Raw genomic sequence first — 18,989 nt, forward strand, 5'->3', positions numbered from 1 at the left:
ATCTTAAAAGTTTTCCCATGTAAGCATCTTTAACAAAGGTTGCATCTATGGGTTATCTATGACTTTCTCCCCACATTTTCTCGGGCTCCCATTTAGATGGATAATTAGGGTTAGCTGTACTAATTTCTGAGCATTTGAAGTGGAATGCTCAATTTAATAGTTAGGAGAAATAAGAATAGCCTCCAAATGGCTTGATCGCTTGGTAGCTAAATACTTGGAATCATATATTTTATTCATTATTTATTTATTTATTATTTTACAAATACCGAATATGACTCAAAACTATTCACATTTCAGAAGCATGCCCTAGTAGCTCTTATTCTGATATGGATTGATCTCCAGATCTCTCAGGTTAAAAAACAAAATAGTATGTGTAGTATGCCACCATTTATATAAAAAAGAGAGGGGCACATATTTATATTTGGTGATAAATACATTAAAATCTCTAAAAGGATACATAAGAAGAAAACAAAAGAACCATGCCCTAGTAATGGGCACAGAAATCATGTTTAAAATCTAAATTTAAATTGTTAACGAAATGTGCAAAACCACTACACACACACATAATGGAATAGTGAATTTTGTGCTACATTAGACCACTGTCTGCTTTCATACTGTATTGGTTGTTTTCTTCTGTAATTTAAAAACCCAAACCAACTCTGCTAATTAAGCTCTCCCTGGCCAGGAGCTCACTTGGATCCCTGACAGTCCCTAGTTAAAGCTTAGTTTGTAGTTTTTGACAGCAAACCAAGACCCTCTTGTTTGCTTCAGGAAAACTGGCTGGTCGTAGTCCCTGGCGTTATTTTAGCGGTACCCTCATTCCAACAAGTTACCAATCCTCTTGACCATGACTTAGAATTGTGCCAGATTTTTCTTGGTGTTTGTTTGTTTGTTTGAGACAGGTAGTAGAAGTCGTAATGAAATTATTGTTAGCTTGCTTTTAGTTTATGACAAATTATCTCGAAAACAGGAAATAAGGTGGTATATTGTGATGATAAAGCAAGGGTAAAAGCAACTAAATCAAATTTACTTGAACCAATACGTATATTTTTGGCATATATCTTAATTCTTCCATTTATTACTTCTTAATTAGTCCACAACTCAGAAGGTGAAAAACCACCACAGGCAAGTGACATTTTATGAAATGAATTGCTTAAAATGTGCTTTCTGTGATACTGGCACTGCATGTGAATAGTATCTAGTATTCTTGTATCACAATTTTACTTATTTTGGTTGGCATGTTTGGAAATAGGCAAAAGTCTGAGTGAGAAAATATTAGTACTTTTATTATTAAATGCACCTCATCTCCCTTTATGTGACTCCTCACCAAAAAAGAAATGGCCTAAGAATTTTCACCTGCCTGATATGACGTTTGTCAGAAGTCTTATAGGACTTTGATTTCATAGGTATATTACCCAAAGTAACTAATTTTTATAACCCATGTCCCTTAAGGAGCCCAAAACTAAGCTCAAGGGGAAACCACAAACCTTGCAAAAACTATAGAAAGATTCCTTCTTTCCCCTCTATGGTCTCCTGGTGTCACTTAACTAAAACTCCTCAGTCTGTGACCTTGAGAAACCTAGAGACTAAATAGGAGGAGTAGAGTATTGAAGGTCATTCCATCCACCACTACCCAAAAAGGGGAGCAAAAATTCATCATAACAGGTAAGTATCTTTATAATTATGGCAGATGGTGATTGAAGCAAAGGCAATTCAAAAGGAGAGACACGAGAAAGCAATAATTTTGAATGTTTGACATTTGTTTTGAAACTACCTTACTACCCTATACCCTTTACCATCTGTCTGTTATCCCTCCCAACACCCACCTCTGTCTTCCCACAGGGCTCCATTGTCTGCAGTTCCTGTTTCTCAGGGGCGGAGCTGTGGGAGGCAGCCATGGGTGCCATAATAGGCACCTGCGGCCAGCACAATGGGCTGTGGGTGCTTGTGGGAGAGACAGATTGATGTATTGTGCATGGGGGAGGAGGGCTGTCACTTGAATCCATGTGAACCCAGGCTTTAGGGGCAAGGGAGATTGACAGCTTTTGTAGGTTGCATTTCTTTTTCAAAGCTTGGCTTTAATAGACAGTAAGTTTGGGGCCCCAGGCTTTCACTCCCATAATTCTAACAGGGCAATCACGAGCATTCAGCATTTCTTTTTACCCCCCTTGTTACGCATTAAATGATTTCAGTAAAGGAATGTGCAGCATTAATTAGAATTTGTTAGCAGATACCAAGGGGAAAAGTTTCTTCACAACAACTATAGGAGGTGTCATTTGTACAAAGACTTTTTTGTTTTCTTTCCCCATTACATTATCACTGCAATATGTAAGGTAGTGATTCTTTTCATTTAAATTAAGTGGAAAGCTACTAAATCTTGTTTTATTCTCCAAAAAGAATAAGGTCCTTAACACTTATCTTTTAACTTCTTTCATTTCCTAAGGTTGGTGTTTACTTTTGCTTTCAATCCGACCCATTTACTGATCTGTGTGGTTGTGTATCCAGTTTTGTGTACCATTTAGCTCTGACAATTACAGGCAGCCCACTACTGATATATAAGGATTGTTTCAGGTGAAAATAGCTACCAGTCATACTGAAAAGCATTGACACACTGGGGCCCTTTTTTGGTAATGGGACACTGAGAAATGGCAAAAATTAGATTCCCCTAAGTTTGTGTCCTAACTTATTTTCTAAAACTGTTTTTTCCCTAGTTGATATTTAACCTTCGCTATGACATCAAATTTATGGAAGAATGGGGCAGCGGCCAAGGAGTATTTTTTCCCAAAGAAAACTCATTCCTAAACCATGTCAGCACAGTATTTTTAAACATCCAAAGTCCCCCCCCACCACCTCAAACACACACACACACACACACACACACACACACACACAGAGCATCGTTTTCTTACAGCTAGTTAAAATGATCTTAGGGTTCTTTTTTGGTTGTATTTTGTTACTATTATCTATTCTGATTTTTATTCCTGACATGGAAAAAATATGGGAACAAAATTAATCTCAGATAGGATATCTTGTAAATGTACTCTTTGCCATGGAAGAACTGATAAAACGTCAAAAAATCTTGGTGCAATTTTCCTAACATCTCTCTCGTATAAAATCATTTTCTTTGTAGAAGGAGTTGGAGGCTAATTGAATTAGAATTTTCCCCATTCATTGTTTTATTTAAATGTGTTAAGGGCAATAGTGAAAAATATTAGAAGTCTACCATTATTTCTCAGAAAGAACATATTCCCACACAGTTGTCTGGCTCTGTCTATTATAATAATTTGGTGCAATGGTTTTAAAAGTAGTGGGGTGATAATAATTAGGGTGTGCGACACAGAAATTTCAATGCTGGATTCAACATTTCACCATGCAGGGCATGAAAATTGCCGACTGGGGCTAGTCAGCTCTAAGTACTAATTAACTAATTAATCAGGTGCTGAGACCAACTGAATGGAGGATACCAGCCAGACAACTCAAGCCCAAGCAGAGGGTTGTGCTCTTTCAAAGACAGTGCAGTCTTTCTTCTTGGTTTTTAACCCAATCAGAAATGAGGGGAGAAAATAGGATATGGTGTCCTACTGTCAGTCATTTCAGTCCAAGGTCTTTACTTAGAGAAAATGAAATAAAAACATGTGCCTCTGATGATAACTGAGGCAGTGTGTGCAGAACAACCTCCAAAGCTCTGGCAAACTCAGTATCTCCTTGGCCATGAACTATTTCGGGGCTGGTATATGTGGGTGTGTGGGGGAGGAGGGGGATCTGCCTTCTTGGGAGTTTTCTACAATATATTTTTTTAACATCGGAGACTGAGAAATGGATTTCTCCTTTTGGGCTGATGTTAGGTCTTTTGCCTCATCCCTCGTTTATGTAAATGAGAAGAGTCCAATTACACATATGGAAAAAGGGTTTAATGAATCGTGAAAAAGCCTGGTTTGCAGAGAAAGGGCACAATCCCCTCTTCTTCTTCTTCTTCTTCTCTTTTATATTTAACTTAGAAACATGTATTTCTTTTTAGGAAGATGATAAAGCTTAATGATTAGATCATTTTATTTTATATACTAATTTTCATATTTGGGAATTCTTAAACATATTTTGCTAGAAGATTCAGCTTCCTGTATAAGGCTCTATGGATACCTAGCAAACATGGTCAACAAGAAAAACTGTGAAATTCTAACTTTCTTCCTAATTAAAAAAAAATATTACATGTTAGTTCCTCCCATTTTTGATGTTATTCTTAGCTCAGTGATAATGTTTTTTTTCTCTTAACAGTTTGCTTTGGAACTGTGTGCACTAAAAAAGAACTGCATCATTATAAGAGGGTTGTTAATGAACCCAAGGAAAAGACTTTAGTATCACATAGGTTTAGCTTAATTTTGGATTTATTATGATGTCTTACTTAGCTATCATTTTTTGGGTGTTGAGTTAGGTAAGATCTTTTTCTTTTCTTTTTTTTTTTGTCCTAAAAGGCAGTGAATTTTTCCAATAGAGCAGAGAATACGGTGTTTGGGATTTCATTTTCCTATTTTCTGTCTCCTTACTTCTTCATCTTAGAATTTTCAGTAGTTGAAAGGAGACCAAAGAGAACCCCCAACCCATTTTTTTTTTAAGACACCAAAACGTTACAGGAATCCTGGGGGGGGGGGGAGGAATCAGTACCATTTCTGATGTGACTCTTAGAATTTGGTTAAGCATGCAAGCAGCCCAGAAGAGGTGCTTTGCAGCGACAGCAGGAAAGTTCTACATCATGGCTCTAAGTGCTTTCCAGGGACTTAATTCAACAACCTCATTTGGCACTTGAGGAAACTGAGGCCCAGGAAGCGGGGGTGGGGGGCAGAGTTCTATTTTTTTCCTGTACAAAATACTGCGTCGAGCAGCGGGCGGCCCTCTTCGTGGGTACGTCCTGTGTAGGGGGCATTGCTGGGATTCAGGGTGCCTGCCTATTCACGGGGGCCGGGATCTTCCCCCTTTGCCCCCACCGCAGCCCACCCCACCCCCCGGCCTTCCCGGATCGGCGCCCTGGATGTGATCGACACCATGAAGTTGCCCCATAATCCTCTCTGGCAACATAGGATGTAAAATTTGATCAGCTCATTGGATGAAGCCGACAAGTCTCCAAAATGTGTGAAAAGGGGGCCAAGAGTAGGCAAGCGCCGCGTTGAGGCAGCGCTGCGGCCGGTCCCCCTGCGAGCTCCTGGTGCGGCAGCCGCGGCGGGGCGGGGGCTGGGGCCGGGCGGCGGCGGCGGCCGAGGCGGCGGCGGCGGCGGCTGTAGGGAGGCCGCGGCGCCCTGGGGGGGCCCTCGGAGCGGACCGCGGGGCCGGAAGGGGGCAGCAAGGCGGCGCCGGCGGCTGCGGAGTCCTCCGCCGCGTAGCTGGGGGCCGGGCCGGGCGGGGCGGGGCGGGGCGTGCACCGGGGCCGCGGGCGGCGCGCGCCGGAACAGTTGGCCTCAGGGCCCCGCCGCCCGCGCGACCGCCCGCCGGCGCACGCGGAGGAGGCGGCGGCGGCGGCCGCAGGAGGAGGAGGGGAGCCCGGAGCAGGAGGTGAGGCGGAGGTGCAGGAGCAAGAGGCGGCGGCGGCGGCGGCGAGCGGCGAGGATGGAGGAGCCGCCGAAGGAGGGCGAGGCCGAGGTCGCCGAGCAGTGGTTCTCCAAGTGGGAGCGCCAGTGCCTGGCCGAGGCCGAGCAGCAGGAGCAGCTGGCCCCCGAGCTGCGGGAGGAGGCGAGCGCCGAGGCGGCGGGGCTCCGGAGCGAGCAGCAGAAGCTGTGGCACCTCTTCCAGATCTCGGCCACCGCCGTGGCCCAGCTCTACAAGGATGCTGGGTGCCAACAGCCAGAACTGTCCATGTGGGACCCCTTCCAGAACGCGGCCATGGCCGTGACCAGTCTGTACAAAGAGAGCGGGGACGCCCACCAACGAAGTTTTGACCTGGGCGTCCAGGTTGGCTACCAGCGGCGCATCCGGGATGTCCTGGAGTGGGCGAAGCAGGGCCGCAGCACCATTCTCCGCGAAGACCTGATCAGCTTCCTGTGTGGCAAAGCGACGCCCCCGAAGCCGCCCGCCGCGGCCGCCGGCCAGGCCGCGGCCCCCGAGTCCGGCTCGGCCGTGGACGTCGACCTGCAGCCGTTCCACGAGGCCATCGCCGTGCATGGCCTGAGCGGAGCCATGGCGAGCATCAGCGTGAGGTCCGGCGCCCCCGGCTCCCCGCCCCAGGCCAGCGGCGTCGTGGGCGCTGTGCCCGGCGGCGGGCGCCGGAAAAGTCCCTTCCTCGACGACGACTCGAGCCCCTTGACCTCCGAAGAGCAGGCCCCGCGCCCGGACAGCGGGGGGACCCGCAAGCGCACCTCGGCCCGGTGCGGTGACAGTGTCACAGACTCCCCAACCGCCAAGCGCAACCGGATGCTCTGAAGCACGCGGCGCGGGCCGCCGGCCGCCATGACAGTGGGAGCAGCCCGGCCGCCGCGTGAGGATGCGCCGCACCGCCTCGTCCTGCCCGGAGCCTCACAGAGCTTTCTGTCACGTTTGCCTACCGAGACTTTTAAGGTGTCCGACAAGAGCCCACGTATGACTCTGACTTTCCCCGAAATATGATCCCAGCAGCGAACAAGCATCGTGTAGTAGTTAGCAAGATCAGGACAAGCGGACGGATCTGCTCAAAGCGGGAGCCTGGTTGATCTTGTTCACAGTCCTATTCCTTAGCACCTAGCACACGTGCTGGTGCCCAATAAATGTTTGTTGAATGAATAAATGTGACCTTCTTTAAACGTCTTGAACGGGAAGGACTAACAGGTGTTTGACTTGGTTATACGATACTTTCCTCCTCTGTTATTTGATTCTGTGCTTTAACCATTTTTGCCAGTTACATTTGATCGAAATGTGAAGCTTGGAATTGCTATTTTCCCTCCACTTTGCCATGCACCTAATTTGTACAGAGTATGCGAGGGACGCACATGAGGCAGTGTGGTTTTTTTTTTTTTTTTTAGTAGCTGCTTATGATGGTGATGATTATGTGATGGTGTCAAGGGCTGCTGTGATGGTTGGGCAGGGAATACTTGATACGGAATCAATTCAGTGCTCTTGACGAAAATTAGGCCAACAATTGAGATCCTGAGACCAAAGATGCTGTTCCTGGTGGCCCAGTGGTGCTCCCTTTTCTTACGAATGTATAAAGTCACTTATCCTGCATTTACAGGTTTTTCGTGACCTCTGTTTTGAATTGGAAGACAGAACACTCTGAATGAACTGGGTTTTATTTAAGGATATAGCATGATATAACTAAAAGTATGAGCTTTGTATTACCAAGGACCAACAGTAAAGTCCCAGTCCCACAACTATGCTGCATGATAACTGGGCAGATCACTTAACATCTCTTGACCTCAGGTTTTCATCCATGAAATGCAGCTGTGTCTCTCCTCAAATAGTCATGAGGATAAGATGACATCTGCAATCTAGGTACCTAGCCCAGTACTTACCACCTAAAGGTACTCGATAAACGTTCTCCCTTCTCTATGAATAGAAGCCAGTAAAACATTAAAATCCACTATATGTTAGAAAAGCAGGAGAATCAATTTAGAAGTCAGAAAGTAGAATCTCTGTGTTTGAACAGCAGACTACTGTTCTAACAGTTGAAACTTGTCTAAATATCCCAGATTTTGTATTATAAGTGTGTTTAGCTCATAAGTACTCAGATCATCATTCTGCATATTAGAGCAGCCTAGGAGTTCCTGAAATTGCCTGAGGGGCACACGAGACAACTGGAGTTATGAAAGATCTACCTCCTCAGGCCTGAAAATTATATGGGGAGGGGGTAAGAATGGAAAGGATTTGAAAATGAATGTCCTAGAGACACCCAAAGGGCCAAAGTGGTTCTGAAGAGAGGTGGGTGAAGTGGAGATGAAAGAGACTAGGTGTGGAGGCACAGGAGGGGTCAGTGAGGTTATGGAAGGGGTGGGAAGAAGTTAAAAGGTACATATCTTTCCCAGGCTCTTTTTCCAAAACCAGCATATAAAATAATTGTAGATAGATGAGTAATACCTTGCTTTTAGGTTCATATCAGGACATTGCTTCTGTTTCATTAGTGTGGCCTTTGGAGTAGATTTGTACTCAACTAATGCATTAAAATAGGACAACAAAATGAAGTGAATTCCCTGATAGAATAAAAATTTGCTCTTGAGGCACTCTACAAGTACTTACGGAGGTACTGCTAGGTCCTGAGAGGGGATGTAAAAAAAAAAAAATCCTTATCCTCGAGAGGTACATCCTAACTTGGAAGACAGATTAATGTAGTGAAAAAAGCAGTTCCAATTGTAGGGAAATCACCTAAGGACCATGTGGAAGAATTCAGAAGACAAAGGCCCACTTTGCCCAGAGGGACATTCCTTCTGGAGGAAGTGGCATTTGAACTGGGGCCAGAAAAATGTGTAGAAAGAGAGGGCACAGGGAATACCTGTAGAGGAAGGATATCTGACAAAGTTTGAGAAGGAGGGAAACCGTTAAGAGTTTTCAGGGGATCACCAGAACTAGGTAAGAGGAGGCAGGGGCCAAAGTATATTTGAAGGTCTTAAATACCTGGTCCAGTACTTTTTAATTTTTTTAAGATTTTACTTATTTATTTATGAGAGACACAGAAAGAGAGAGGGAGGCAGAGACACAGGCAGAGGGAGAAGCAGGCTCCATGCAGGGACTCCAACATGGGACTTGACCCCAGGACTCCAGGATCACGCCCTGAGCCAAGGGCAGGCACTAAACCACTGAGCCACCCAGGCGTCCCTGGTCCAGTACTTTAGATTCTATCCTAGGGCAGAGGATGATACCACGTCCTTTAGGAAGAGAGCAGGATGTCGGGTGTCCAGCAGCAGTAGCATGGGACACTGCAGCAGGGATAACACAGGGTATCCCTGTAGGATGTTCTTACTGGGGACATTGCCTTTTGGTTAATCACGGTTGTGGTTGTGGCGGTGTTTATCTTGACAGGACTTTCTCTGGGAAGCCTCCTTCCCTTCTATCATTCTTCCTGCTTCTTGTGTTCCAGAGCCCTCCTCCGGTAGAATCATCGGGGCATTAGGGGCTGCAGGACTGACTATGCAACCACAGTTACTTTAACAAGTAGATAAAGAGAGTCGTAAGAGGGCACGTCAGCATGAGGAAGGAACCTCATTCGTCTTGTTTTCTTCTGTAATTCCCAGTGCCTAGCACAGTGCCCAATCCATATGGGCACACAGTGAATATTTATTATTAAGTGAGTGGATGAGTAAGCCCCCATCCAAACTCAGGCATAGCTACCTATTTCCTTTCTCCCTTTCTGTTTACTTACTGCCCAGGAAGGGCACCTGAAGCCCATGCTCTAATTTCTAGGTAATTTCTCCTCTGCGTGCCTTTACTCTTATTCCTAACGATTAGAGTCAGCTTTTTGAAAAGTGGTCTCATGACCACCTCCCTTGAGAATATACTAAGTTGTGTATGAAATTAGCAGCTCCACGTGAATTAAAATCTCAATAGGAGAATCCCTGAAGTGACCTGCTTTCTGGAGGAGGCCTCAGTGATTGTGATGCAGAGTGAAGTGTGAAGCCACTATGCCTCCATTGTGAGATCTGCAATTGTTTCTAAGAGCCAATTTTTAAAAAGATTTATTTATTCATTCATGAGAGCCATGGAGAGAGAGAAAGAAGCAGAGACACAGGTAGAGGGAGAGGGAGAAGCAGGCTCCATGCAGGGAGCCCAACGTGGGACTTGATCCCAGGTCTCCAGGATCACACCCTGGGCTGAAGGCAGGCGCTAAACCACTGAGCCACCCAGGCTGCCCCAATTTCTTTGTATACACACACACACACACACACACACACACACACACACACACACACACACGGATATATGTGTGTATGTATCCTATACTGAAGGGCCTAAGAAGTGGCTGTTGAGGCAGTTAGCAATCCTGTGACCCTAACGTGATGCCACTGGCATCCTGCCTTCCACGGTAGTGTGGTTAAAGAACCATAGACAAGTCTGAACCCAAGGGACCCCATTGTGAGATTTGTGATTGATTTAAGGAGCAAATTTAAAATTGATCATTGTTGGTGAAATTTCTGTGCCCGCTTAAAGTGATTCTCTCCATTTGTACTTATTATCTTTATCAGCACTTTGCATCTCTCTTTTTTGTAAGTTTATTTAAGTAATCTCTACACCCAACATGGAGCTTGAACTCACAACCCTGAGATCAAGAGTCGCACGTTCTCCTGACTGAGCTAGCCAGGTGCCCCTAACTTGGCATATCTCATAATATATCTCATAAATTTTCCTTCTAGGAGAAAACAGTGGAAAACTTGTTATTAAATGAAATCTCATTGGTGTCCTTTTATAGGAGCCTGAAAAAAGGCTCTGATTTCCTAACCTCTAGCTGAGTATTTTATCCATTAGACCACTGCTTGCTAGTCAAATTTCCTTCTGAACTGAGAGTTAGGAAACATTGCAGTGAGGTTGTTTTGCCATTTATGAAATGATGATTGAGTAGGGGCTCAGGGGAGGATTGTTGATCAGCGGGGGCCTTCATGGAGGTTGACAGACTTCCTCTAGTAGCAAATGCATGGTGGGATCCTTCCTAAATTCTGAACCAAGAGGGACCTTAGAGATCATCTAAGGTAGCGTCAACTATTCGGTTTACAGATGGGATGGATAACTGAGCTCACCAGAGAGGGCTCAGTGACTTACTGGTAAGACTAATACCCCATAGCAGGTTCCAGTCCATTGTTCACTGTGCCTCCCTGAGATCTTTTAATTAATATGCTGATGATTGACTGAAGCTAGGAAACTTGTATTGTAAAGCCACTCCGGCATAGTGAGCATACTATCTTTACAGCCTTGTGTTTATTTGGGGGTAGTTGTTGGCCTTGTGCATTCAGGGAATACAGGTCACTCCTTACCATCACTGCACTGCAGCCACCAGCCAAACTGGACTACTCCAAGTTTCCTTTCTATCATCTCTGGCCTCTGGCCTTTTTAATCTTCATACCTTCCTCTCCCTTCCAAGTTGGGGTTAAATGCCTCTCCTCAAAGTTCTCAGTTTGGACTCATCGCAGGAATTGTCAGTTTGTGTCTTTCTGCCCCACTAGACTGTAAACCATGAAGTCTCATCCCATCGGAGTCTCTTCCTGGGGGAGATGTATGCACATCTCCATTACTTCATGTGTAGGTTAAAAAGACATTCAATATTATACCATACTTTTATACTTTTTAACAAAGGAATTATTTTTGTCATAAAATTATACTGTGGGCAGGAAAGCTCGAAATAAAACTTTGCAGGAGCACTTTTATTCTAGGGGGCATTATATGTGCTTCCTCAAAGAAGTGTATCACATCATAATAAATTATCAACATTCCTCCTCATTTGTAGGTACGATTGTAGTGTGTCAGGCATCATTGGCAAGCCCATGAGATCTGGGTTTAAGTTTTGACTTTCCCCATATGTGACTTTGAGCAAGTCAGCCCTTTTTTTCCTTTTGGTATATGAAATAAAGGAGTTAGTTATGTTAGATGGTCTTTAAGGTCTCCACAAGCTCTGGCACTTTCTGATCTGTGATTTAATTCAATAGACAGTGGTAGCGATTACATTCTTTCTACGATACTTTCATTCTGATAACCTAATGTCTGACTAGCTGAGTCCCTGTGAGCCCCTTGGAACAAGGACTCCCAGGCTTAGCTCTCTCTTTTGGTTTCATCTTCCTCTGAGGGTCAAGAATTAAAAAAACAAATTTGAATGCTTATGGGGCCTTTGACAGGCAAATGCCCCCTTATTCAGGCACTATTCTTTTTCAAAAATAATAAGTTGAGCAGTAGGCTGTTACACAGAGAGGAGTTCATAGACTCATTGGACTATGAGGGGGACCTGGAAAGCCACCCAGTTTACCTGCCCCAACTCTGGTGAGAACTAGAATGGAAACCATCCTGGATCCATGACTTACTGTCTTCATCTTAAACATCTTTTAGGAGAGTCCAAAGCCTTCTTTGGATCTACCAGGAGCTACCAGGCAGGTCTTTCTGAAAACAAGCCCAGATTCCTCAAAAGATAGCCTGGTGTGCTGTTTTCTTTCTGTTGTTACCTAACTGCAAGCTAACTGGCTGTCCATCTCGGTGGAATAATCCTGCATTTTTTTAAAGCTTTGGTGTCCAAACCTTGGCTTTAGACATTTAAAGCAATCTAATTTTCTCATTCTCTCTCTCTCTCTCTCTCTCTCTCTCTCTCCCTCTCTTTCTTTTCCACCCTTTTGGTTGGATATAGTACCATGTATTTCTATGATTCTCAACACTGCCAAAAAAGCCCCACATATGGCACATATTATATAGTATGTTTTATATTTACCCTCCTACCCCTAATAGTAATAGAGACTCTGGTTGCAAATTTCTCATTCTTCTTGAAATCCCAGGCTTTCTTGACACCAGTACCCAATTTTGTGTTTAAGTGTGAATATCTTAAATATCTTAAATTGGAAGCTTATGGGAAAGTTGGGGGAAATGTTAGATCATTAAGAAAATCATGTGCTGAACCACGTGGGAGCCTCTTAAATACAACTTTGGTGGTCATGACCCTGGCCAGAAGGGGAAGCCTGTGATGTCACCCCTTCCCCGAGTCCCAGTTTCACGGATAGTATCTCTGAATGGAATTGTCTGAGGGAGATTGTTCCTTGTGAAAAGTTCACATGATGGAGTTTGAAGAGCTTGTTTCACTCAGAGCCCAGCAGGACAGAGTGGTTTGGAATGCAGCATTCAGAGTGTTCTGTTTGGCTGAAAGCTGTTACAGGGAACAAGTACTTAGCAAACAGCATGAACAAGGATTTGAACTAGAAAACGAGAAGGGCCTTGACAACATTGTAACAGTGACTTGTCTCCTCAAAAACTGCTCAGTCGTACACAAGAAGGTGATAAAGAAGACTAAAAAAATACATAAATACATTGGGGTCTCATTCAAAACAACCCAGTATAAGAGTGTCCTAATATGGGTAAAGCTTGAACAGAGGTTGCTGGGTCACTGTGACCATCTCCACTTTACTATATCTGATTGGATTTTTACCTCTTTTAAGGCAATAGCCTCAGACTAAGTCTGTGCCTACAGGATGTCCACACAACCTGTTGAAAAATAGATCGATCAATCAACCGCTTAGTCTGTTTTCACAATGCCAAATGCCTGGGTCGAATGTTCTTCTTTTTATATTTAACTGAATTAACTAAATAGACTTGTTGATAGTGGTCTTGGCTTTTCATGTTTTAAGTGGAATTTGTGTAATTTAACAAGGCTGCTCTTTCAGTATTTACATTCCCTTTGATTAAAAATCGGTTCTTCCTAGGTCTTTTTTTTTTTTTTTGAGGTATAATTGACAAGTACAAATGAAAGATATTTAAAGCGTACAAGGTAATGATTTGATGTACTTACACATTGTAAATGCCTCCAGCCCTCCCCTGCCAACTCGTTAATAACCAGTTCTTCCTATTTCTTAAAATCTCTTTTTAGTACTCTAATTTCAGGTGCTGTCTGGTGCCTAAATCTTTGTGTATGATAAAATGTAGCTACCACAGGTGTGTGCAATAGTCGAAGGCTCTGTTATGATGCTATCTCCAGAAGCAATGCCACAGGAGCTCTCCTGCTTAAGGTGAAACATGGATAGAAGGACAGTATTTATTTCAGTGGGGGTTAAATTTATACCTCATTCCCCCCCTGTAACGGCTAGTGCTCTAGCAGGGATCCTGTAGTTGTTATATAAAGGGCCAAGAGAACACAGTATCCACCCTCAATACATGTTAATAGACTCAGTGGAGAGCTTTAGCGTTGTGTATGGACATACCCTGGTTCATTGACTTCAGTTTAAAAAGAGATCAAATCCAATTAGACAACCTCTTCCAAATTCAATTCACTTCAACAAACATTGTTAAGATGCAAGGCACTGTGCTACCTCATGCAAAGCATTTGGATTTTATTTTACTTTTTCGGTTTGTTGTGGCATCATGTCAGCACAAGTCAAGTTGGTAAGTATTGAGGTTTTGTTCAGAAAACTCCCAAGAATGCCTTTTCTCATTATGACTCCTGAAAATTATAGAATTCTCTTCTCTGCTTGAAAGGCCTTCATCTGGTACTCCTATTTCTTGCTTGGATGCAGACTCGGGTACTTCAGAGATGAAGACATAATGTATCAGTGCTTTGTGTCATAGCCCTTTAGTTTTTGGGGTCCTGTTGGTCTCAAGAAGAGTTAATGGATGTGCTAATTATTAGTATTTAGGTTGTTTTAATGATAGATTCTTTTCTGGAGGGAGGTTTCCAATTTTAGTGCTATTCAATGGAAACATAATGCAAGCCATGGGGCACCTGAGTGGCTCAGTTGGTTAAGGGTCCAACTCTTGATTTTGGCTCAGGTCATGATCTCAGGGTCCTGGGATGGAGCCCCTTGTCAGGCTCCCTGCTCAGAGGGCGGTCTGTTTGAAGATTCTCTCCCTCTGCCTTTACCCCCCACTTTCTGTCTCTCAAATAAATAAATCTTTAAAACAATAAATAATGCAAGCCACACGTGTAATTCTAAATTTTCTAGTAGCCACACTGAAGAAGTAAAAAGAAAAAGGTGAATTGATTTTAATAATGTATTTTATTTAACCTAGTATATCCAAAATATTTTCATTGTAACATGCAATCAATATAAAAATTACTGATAAGATACTTTATATTATTTTTTAAAACTTGTTCTACGTCTTGGAAATTTTATGTGTTTTGTATTTATTGTGTACCTTGAGTCAGTCTTGGCACATTTCATGTGCTCAGTAAAGTACATGTGGCTAGTGACTCCTGTATTGGACAAAACACTGTCCTAAATGGCCCTAGCCTCCAAATGGGATGGAACTTATGATAACTCAAGCACACTGACTTCCCTTGAGGGATTCAACAACCATACTCAGCTCCATCCAGAATGTGAATTCCTATTGTCAGTTCTGGGATCATCAACTACTTTGCTTCATGAACAGTAATTGTGATTTTTATGTTAAGTACTATTTTTTCCATTTTTTTCAAAATATGCCTACAGTCACCTATTACTCCTTGGACTTGTTTCCTAAATTACAGGACTCAAAAAGAAGGGAACCCCTTAAAGGCTGAAATAGTTTTATAGCACAGAAAAAAGGAAATACTTCTCTTAACAGTGAATGTATGATTCTCATTACCTTTGATGATCGGCAGTACTTATTGAGCAACTACCATATGTGAGGCAATGTGCTAGATGCTGTGAAAGATATATAATGATGACCAATACATGGTTCCTGGGACACCGGGTGGCTCAGCAGTTAAGTGCCTGCCTTTTAGCCCAGGGCATGATCCCGGAGTCCCAGGATGAGTCCCACACGGGGCTCCCTGCATGGGACCTGCTTCTCTCTCTGCCTGTGTCTCTGCCTCTCTGTGTGTGTGTCTCTCTCTCTTCTTTTTTTTTTTTTAAAGATTTTATTTATTTATTCATGAGAGACACACACACACACACACACAGAGAGAGAGAGAGAGAGGCAGAAACACAGGCAGAGGGAGAAGCAGGCTCCATGCAGGGAGCCCGATGTGGGACTTGATCCCAGGACTCCAGGATCACACCCTGGGCCAAAGGCAGGCACTAAACCACCAAGCCACCCAAGGATTCCCCTCTGTGTGTCTCTCTTGAATAAATAAATAAAATCTTTTTTTTAAAAGACATGGTTCCTGACCTCAGGAGCTTAGATTATACTCTTGTGGGTGAGGCAGTACACAAGAATATGAATATATATGCATGTGGGCACATGCACATGTGACATGTGTGCGCATGCATCGTGCACACACAGACACTCTAAGATAAACCTGTTTTAGTGAGTGCCATATGGGTGGCATACCACTTGTATTAGGGGCACACACTAGAGAAAGTTTAATTCCAACTGAAGATATATAGGAGCTGGTTATGGAAGAGGTTAACTGAACTGAGCCTTAAAGGATCAAATGTTTTCAAGTCAGTTAATCTAATGAATTACTCCCAACATATTATACAGAATTAAATTTGAAATCGATCCTAACAGAGTTGAAGTTCACTGATCACCTGGGGATTTTCTGCACTGAGTCAGTCTCAGGGAAATTATTTTCCACCCTCATGATGTGCCCCATGGTTGCCAGTGTCAGAGACTCCACACAGGCTAAGTTAGCTCTGACTGAACATGGCTTTTCTGGCGTTCCCTGACTACGTTGATTTCCTTTTCAAGCCAGGGCTCCAACCATAGGCTTTTTGATTAAAATTATGTACTTTGAGGTTAGACTTTCCTGTTATATAGCTACTGGTTTTCATTTCCATCATTGGCTTTGGAGGGGGGAGTAGGGAACATTTAATTAATTGTTATGATGAATTATCAGCTTTATTTGTTGAGCATTTTACAGTTTACCAAGTGTTTTTGCATAGATAGTAACACTTGATTCTTATAGTTTCTTTATCTGACACCAGTACAGGTAAGGAAACTGAGGCCGAGAAAGGTATCCTGATTTGACCACAGTCTTTTGGCTAGTAAGTGCTGGAGATGAATTCAGCCATGGTCTTCTGACTTCCTGGCCAGGGTCCTTACTTTGCCTTTTCCCTTGCCCTAAGTCCTATTCTTCAAGTGCTGAGAGAGAAGAATATGTAGGCTGGCTCTCTTTTAAGAAATTTAACGAACAGGGATCCCTGGGTGGCGCAGTGGTTTGGCGCCTGCCTTTGGCCCAGGGCGCGATCCTGGAGACGTGGGATCGAATCCCACGTCGGGCTCCCAGTGCATGGAGCCTGCTTTTCCCTCTGCCTATGTCTCTGCTTCTCTCTCTCTCTCTCTGTGTGTGACTATCATAAATTTAAAAAAAAAAAAGAAATTTAACGAACAAAAATCCAACCACTAACAATAGACAAATTAGGGGTTATTCACACTGCAAAACAATTATTCCATTGGTTCAAAAAGTGAGCTCCTCTGGAGGGGTTAGCATACAATTTCATTTACAAAAATATCTTATGGGGATGCCTGGGTGGCTCAGCGGTTTGGCGCCTGCCTTTGGCTCAGGGCGTGATCCTGGGGTCCCGGGATCAAGTCCCACGTCGGGCTCCCTACATGGAGCCTGCTTCTCCATCTGCTTGTGTCTCTGACCCTCTTTCTGTGTCTCTCATGAATAAATAAACAAAACCTTAAAAAAAAAACCCAAAATATCTTATGCACAATAACTAAGGAGGGCATTTATTAGGTGAAGTAAAGTATACATAGCCCCATGGAGCACGTAGTTCTTGAAGCTGACAAGAGTATTTTCTTCATGTCAGTCTTCTATTTCCAGAAATGTGTTCTAAAACCTTTGAAATCAGTGCAAAATTTCAAATTGAGGAGCTATTTCTTTTTTTTCCTAGGAAAATACTCTTTTTCATACTCGTCGAGTTTCCCAGGATGGAACGTGTTTTATTTTCCCAACTGTAAAGTAAAAAGTAAAAACCGTTGCTCTGCCTTTAGGAAATTTCACTTCTAGCTCCTTGTTTTGGTGAAACTCCTTCTAGTTCTGTTTTCAATGGTGTTCTGAAGAATCATCAGCCTTAACAATGGTGTGGAAGAATCAGATCTGACATACAATGCAACCAATTAACAAGAAAACCCTAGAAACAGCAAAACCTACTGGCATGGGTCACAACCTTATATATTCCGTATCTTATTACCATTTGATATACATCGAGATGAGGCAAATAAGCAATTTTAATGGGAGAGAAATGAAACTTCGGCTGCATTAACTATTGACCTATAACATAACAAGAAATGTTATTCATTTTCTTCAAAACTGCAATGTTAATGTATGGTTTTCATTGGAAAATTAAGATCAGCAGATAACTACGAAAATTAGGGGAAGAGATGTACTATTAAAATGCTATGTGATTGGATTTCACTAAATGCAGTATGGTTACCTAAAAAGAACCTTCTTCTTAATTGAAAGCATTTTCAAATGATAAAAGGTAGAGTGCTGAGTAAATAATTCCGGGAAGTTTCTGTTCTGACACATAGAGGGTTTATGTGCTATTTGACCTCTTATTAGCATTCCCTAGCAAAATCCACCTCCCATATTTGGAATTCCTGGAAAGGTTTTAACTGAAATTATAGTATTTTTCTGCCCAAGAAAAGAAAGCAACATGTTTAACACAGAAGGGACTGTGGATGTAAGTTAGACTAAGTCCCAGGGATGTACCCTGTGATAACATGATTCACCTCCACTTTGATTCATATATTTATTGCTGGAAAAATTTCATATAAACTGAAAATTGTACACCAAATTTTGCTGGGGAAAGAACACTGAACCAGGAGTTGGGAGACTAGGTTGTCAATCCTAACTTGCTCTGTCTTCTCTGGGCTTTAGTTTCCTCATGTGTAAAATGAGGGGAAGAACTATCTTTCTTTTTTTCTCTCTAGCTTTATTGAGGTATAATTGACAAATAAAATTGTAAGATATTTAAAGCGTACAACCTGATGATTGTATATACTGTGAAAGGGTTATGTATATACTGTGAAAGGGTTCCCCCCACCTCATCGAGTTAATTAACACATCCATTACCTCACTTATGTGCCTTTATTTTTTATGCTGAGAACATTTAAGTTCTACTGTCTTAGGTAATTTCAATTATACAATATGATGTTATCAACTCTAGTCGCCGCATGTTATCAACTGTTGTCACAGTGTACAACCTCTTTTTTATTTTTTAATTAATTAATTAATTTTTAAAGATTGTATTTATTTATTCCTGAAAGACACACAGAGAGAGGCAGAGGCACAGGTAAAGGGAGAAGCAGGCTCCATGCAGGGGAGCCCGATGTGGGACTCGATCCCAGGTCTCCGGGATCACGCCCTGAGCCAAAGGCAGACGCTCAACCACTGAGCCACCCAGTGTCCCTACAACCTCTTTTTTAAGCTCTAAATTCTACCTCTTCTTTGCTTCCATGCTACTACATGCAATACACTACTTATTCCTTGGTCA

At 43.0% G+C, this 18,989-nt stretch overlaps 1 protein-coding gene and 1 long non-coding RNA gene across 2 annotated transcripts in view; both read left to right on the forward strand.

Annotated features, from left to right (window-relative positions):
• LOC121482877 overlaps window positions 1–18,989 on the forward strand; it is a 309,951-nt gene that overhangs the window by 80,953 nt on the left and 210,009 nt on the right. The window lies entirely within an intron of this gene.
• Window positions 5,548–7,492, forward strand: LOC121482875 (UPF0472 protein C16orf72 homolog). The gene has a single exon (XM_041740875.1). The coding sequence runs from the start codon at window positions 5,596–5,598 to the stop codon at window positions 6,403–6,405; it is 810 nt and encodes a 269-aa protein (XP_041596809.1). The 5' UTR covers window positions 5,548–5,595; the 3' UTR covers window positions 6,406–7,492.

Source organism: Vulpes lagopus, chromosome X (genome assembly GCF_018345385.1).
Source record: "Vulpes lagopus strain Blue_001 chromosome X, ASM1834538v1, whole genome shotgun sequence".
Lineage (NCBI taxonomy): Eukaryota > Metazoa > Chordata > Mammalia > Carnivora > Canidae > Vulpes > Vulpes lagopus.

Excerpts from the sequence above, each read along its gene's own strand:
- LOC121482875 (XM_041740875.1), top strand. The coding sequence starts at position 5,596 with ATGGAGGAGCCGCCGAAGGAGGGCGAGGCCGAGGTCGCCGAGCAGTGG.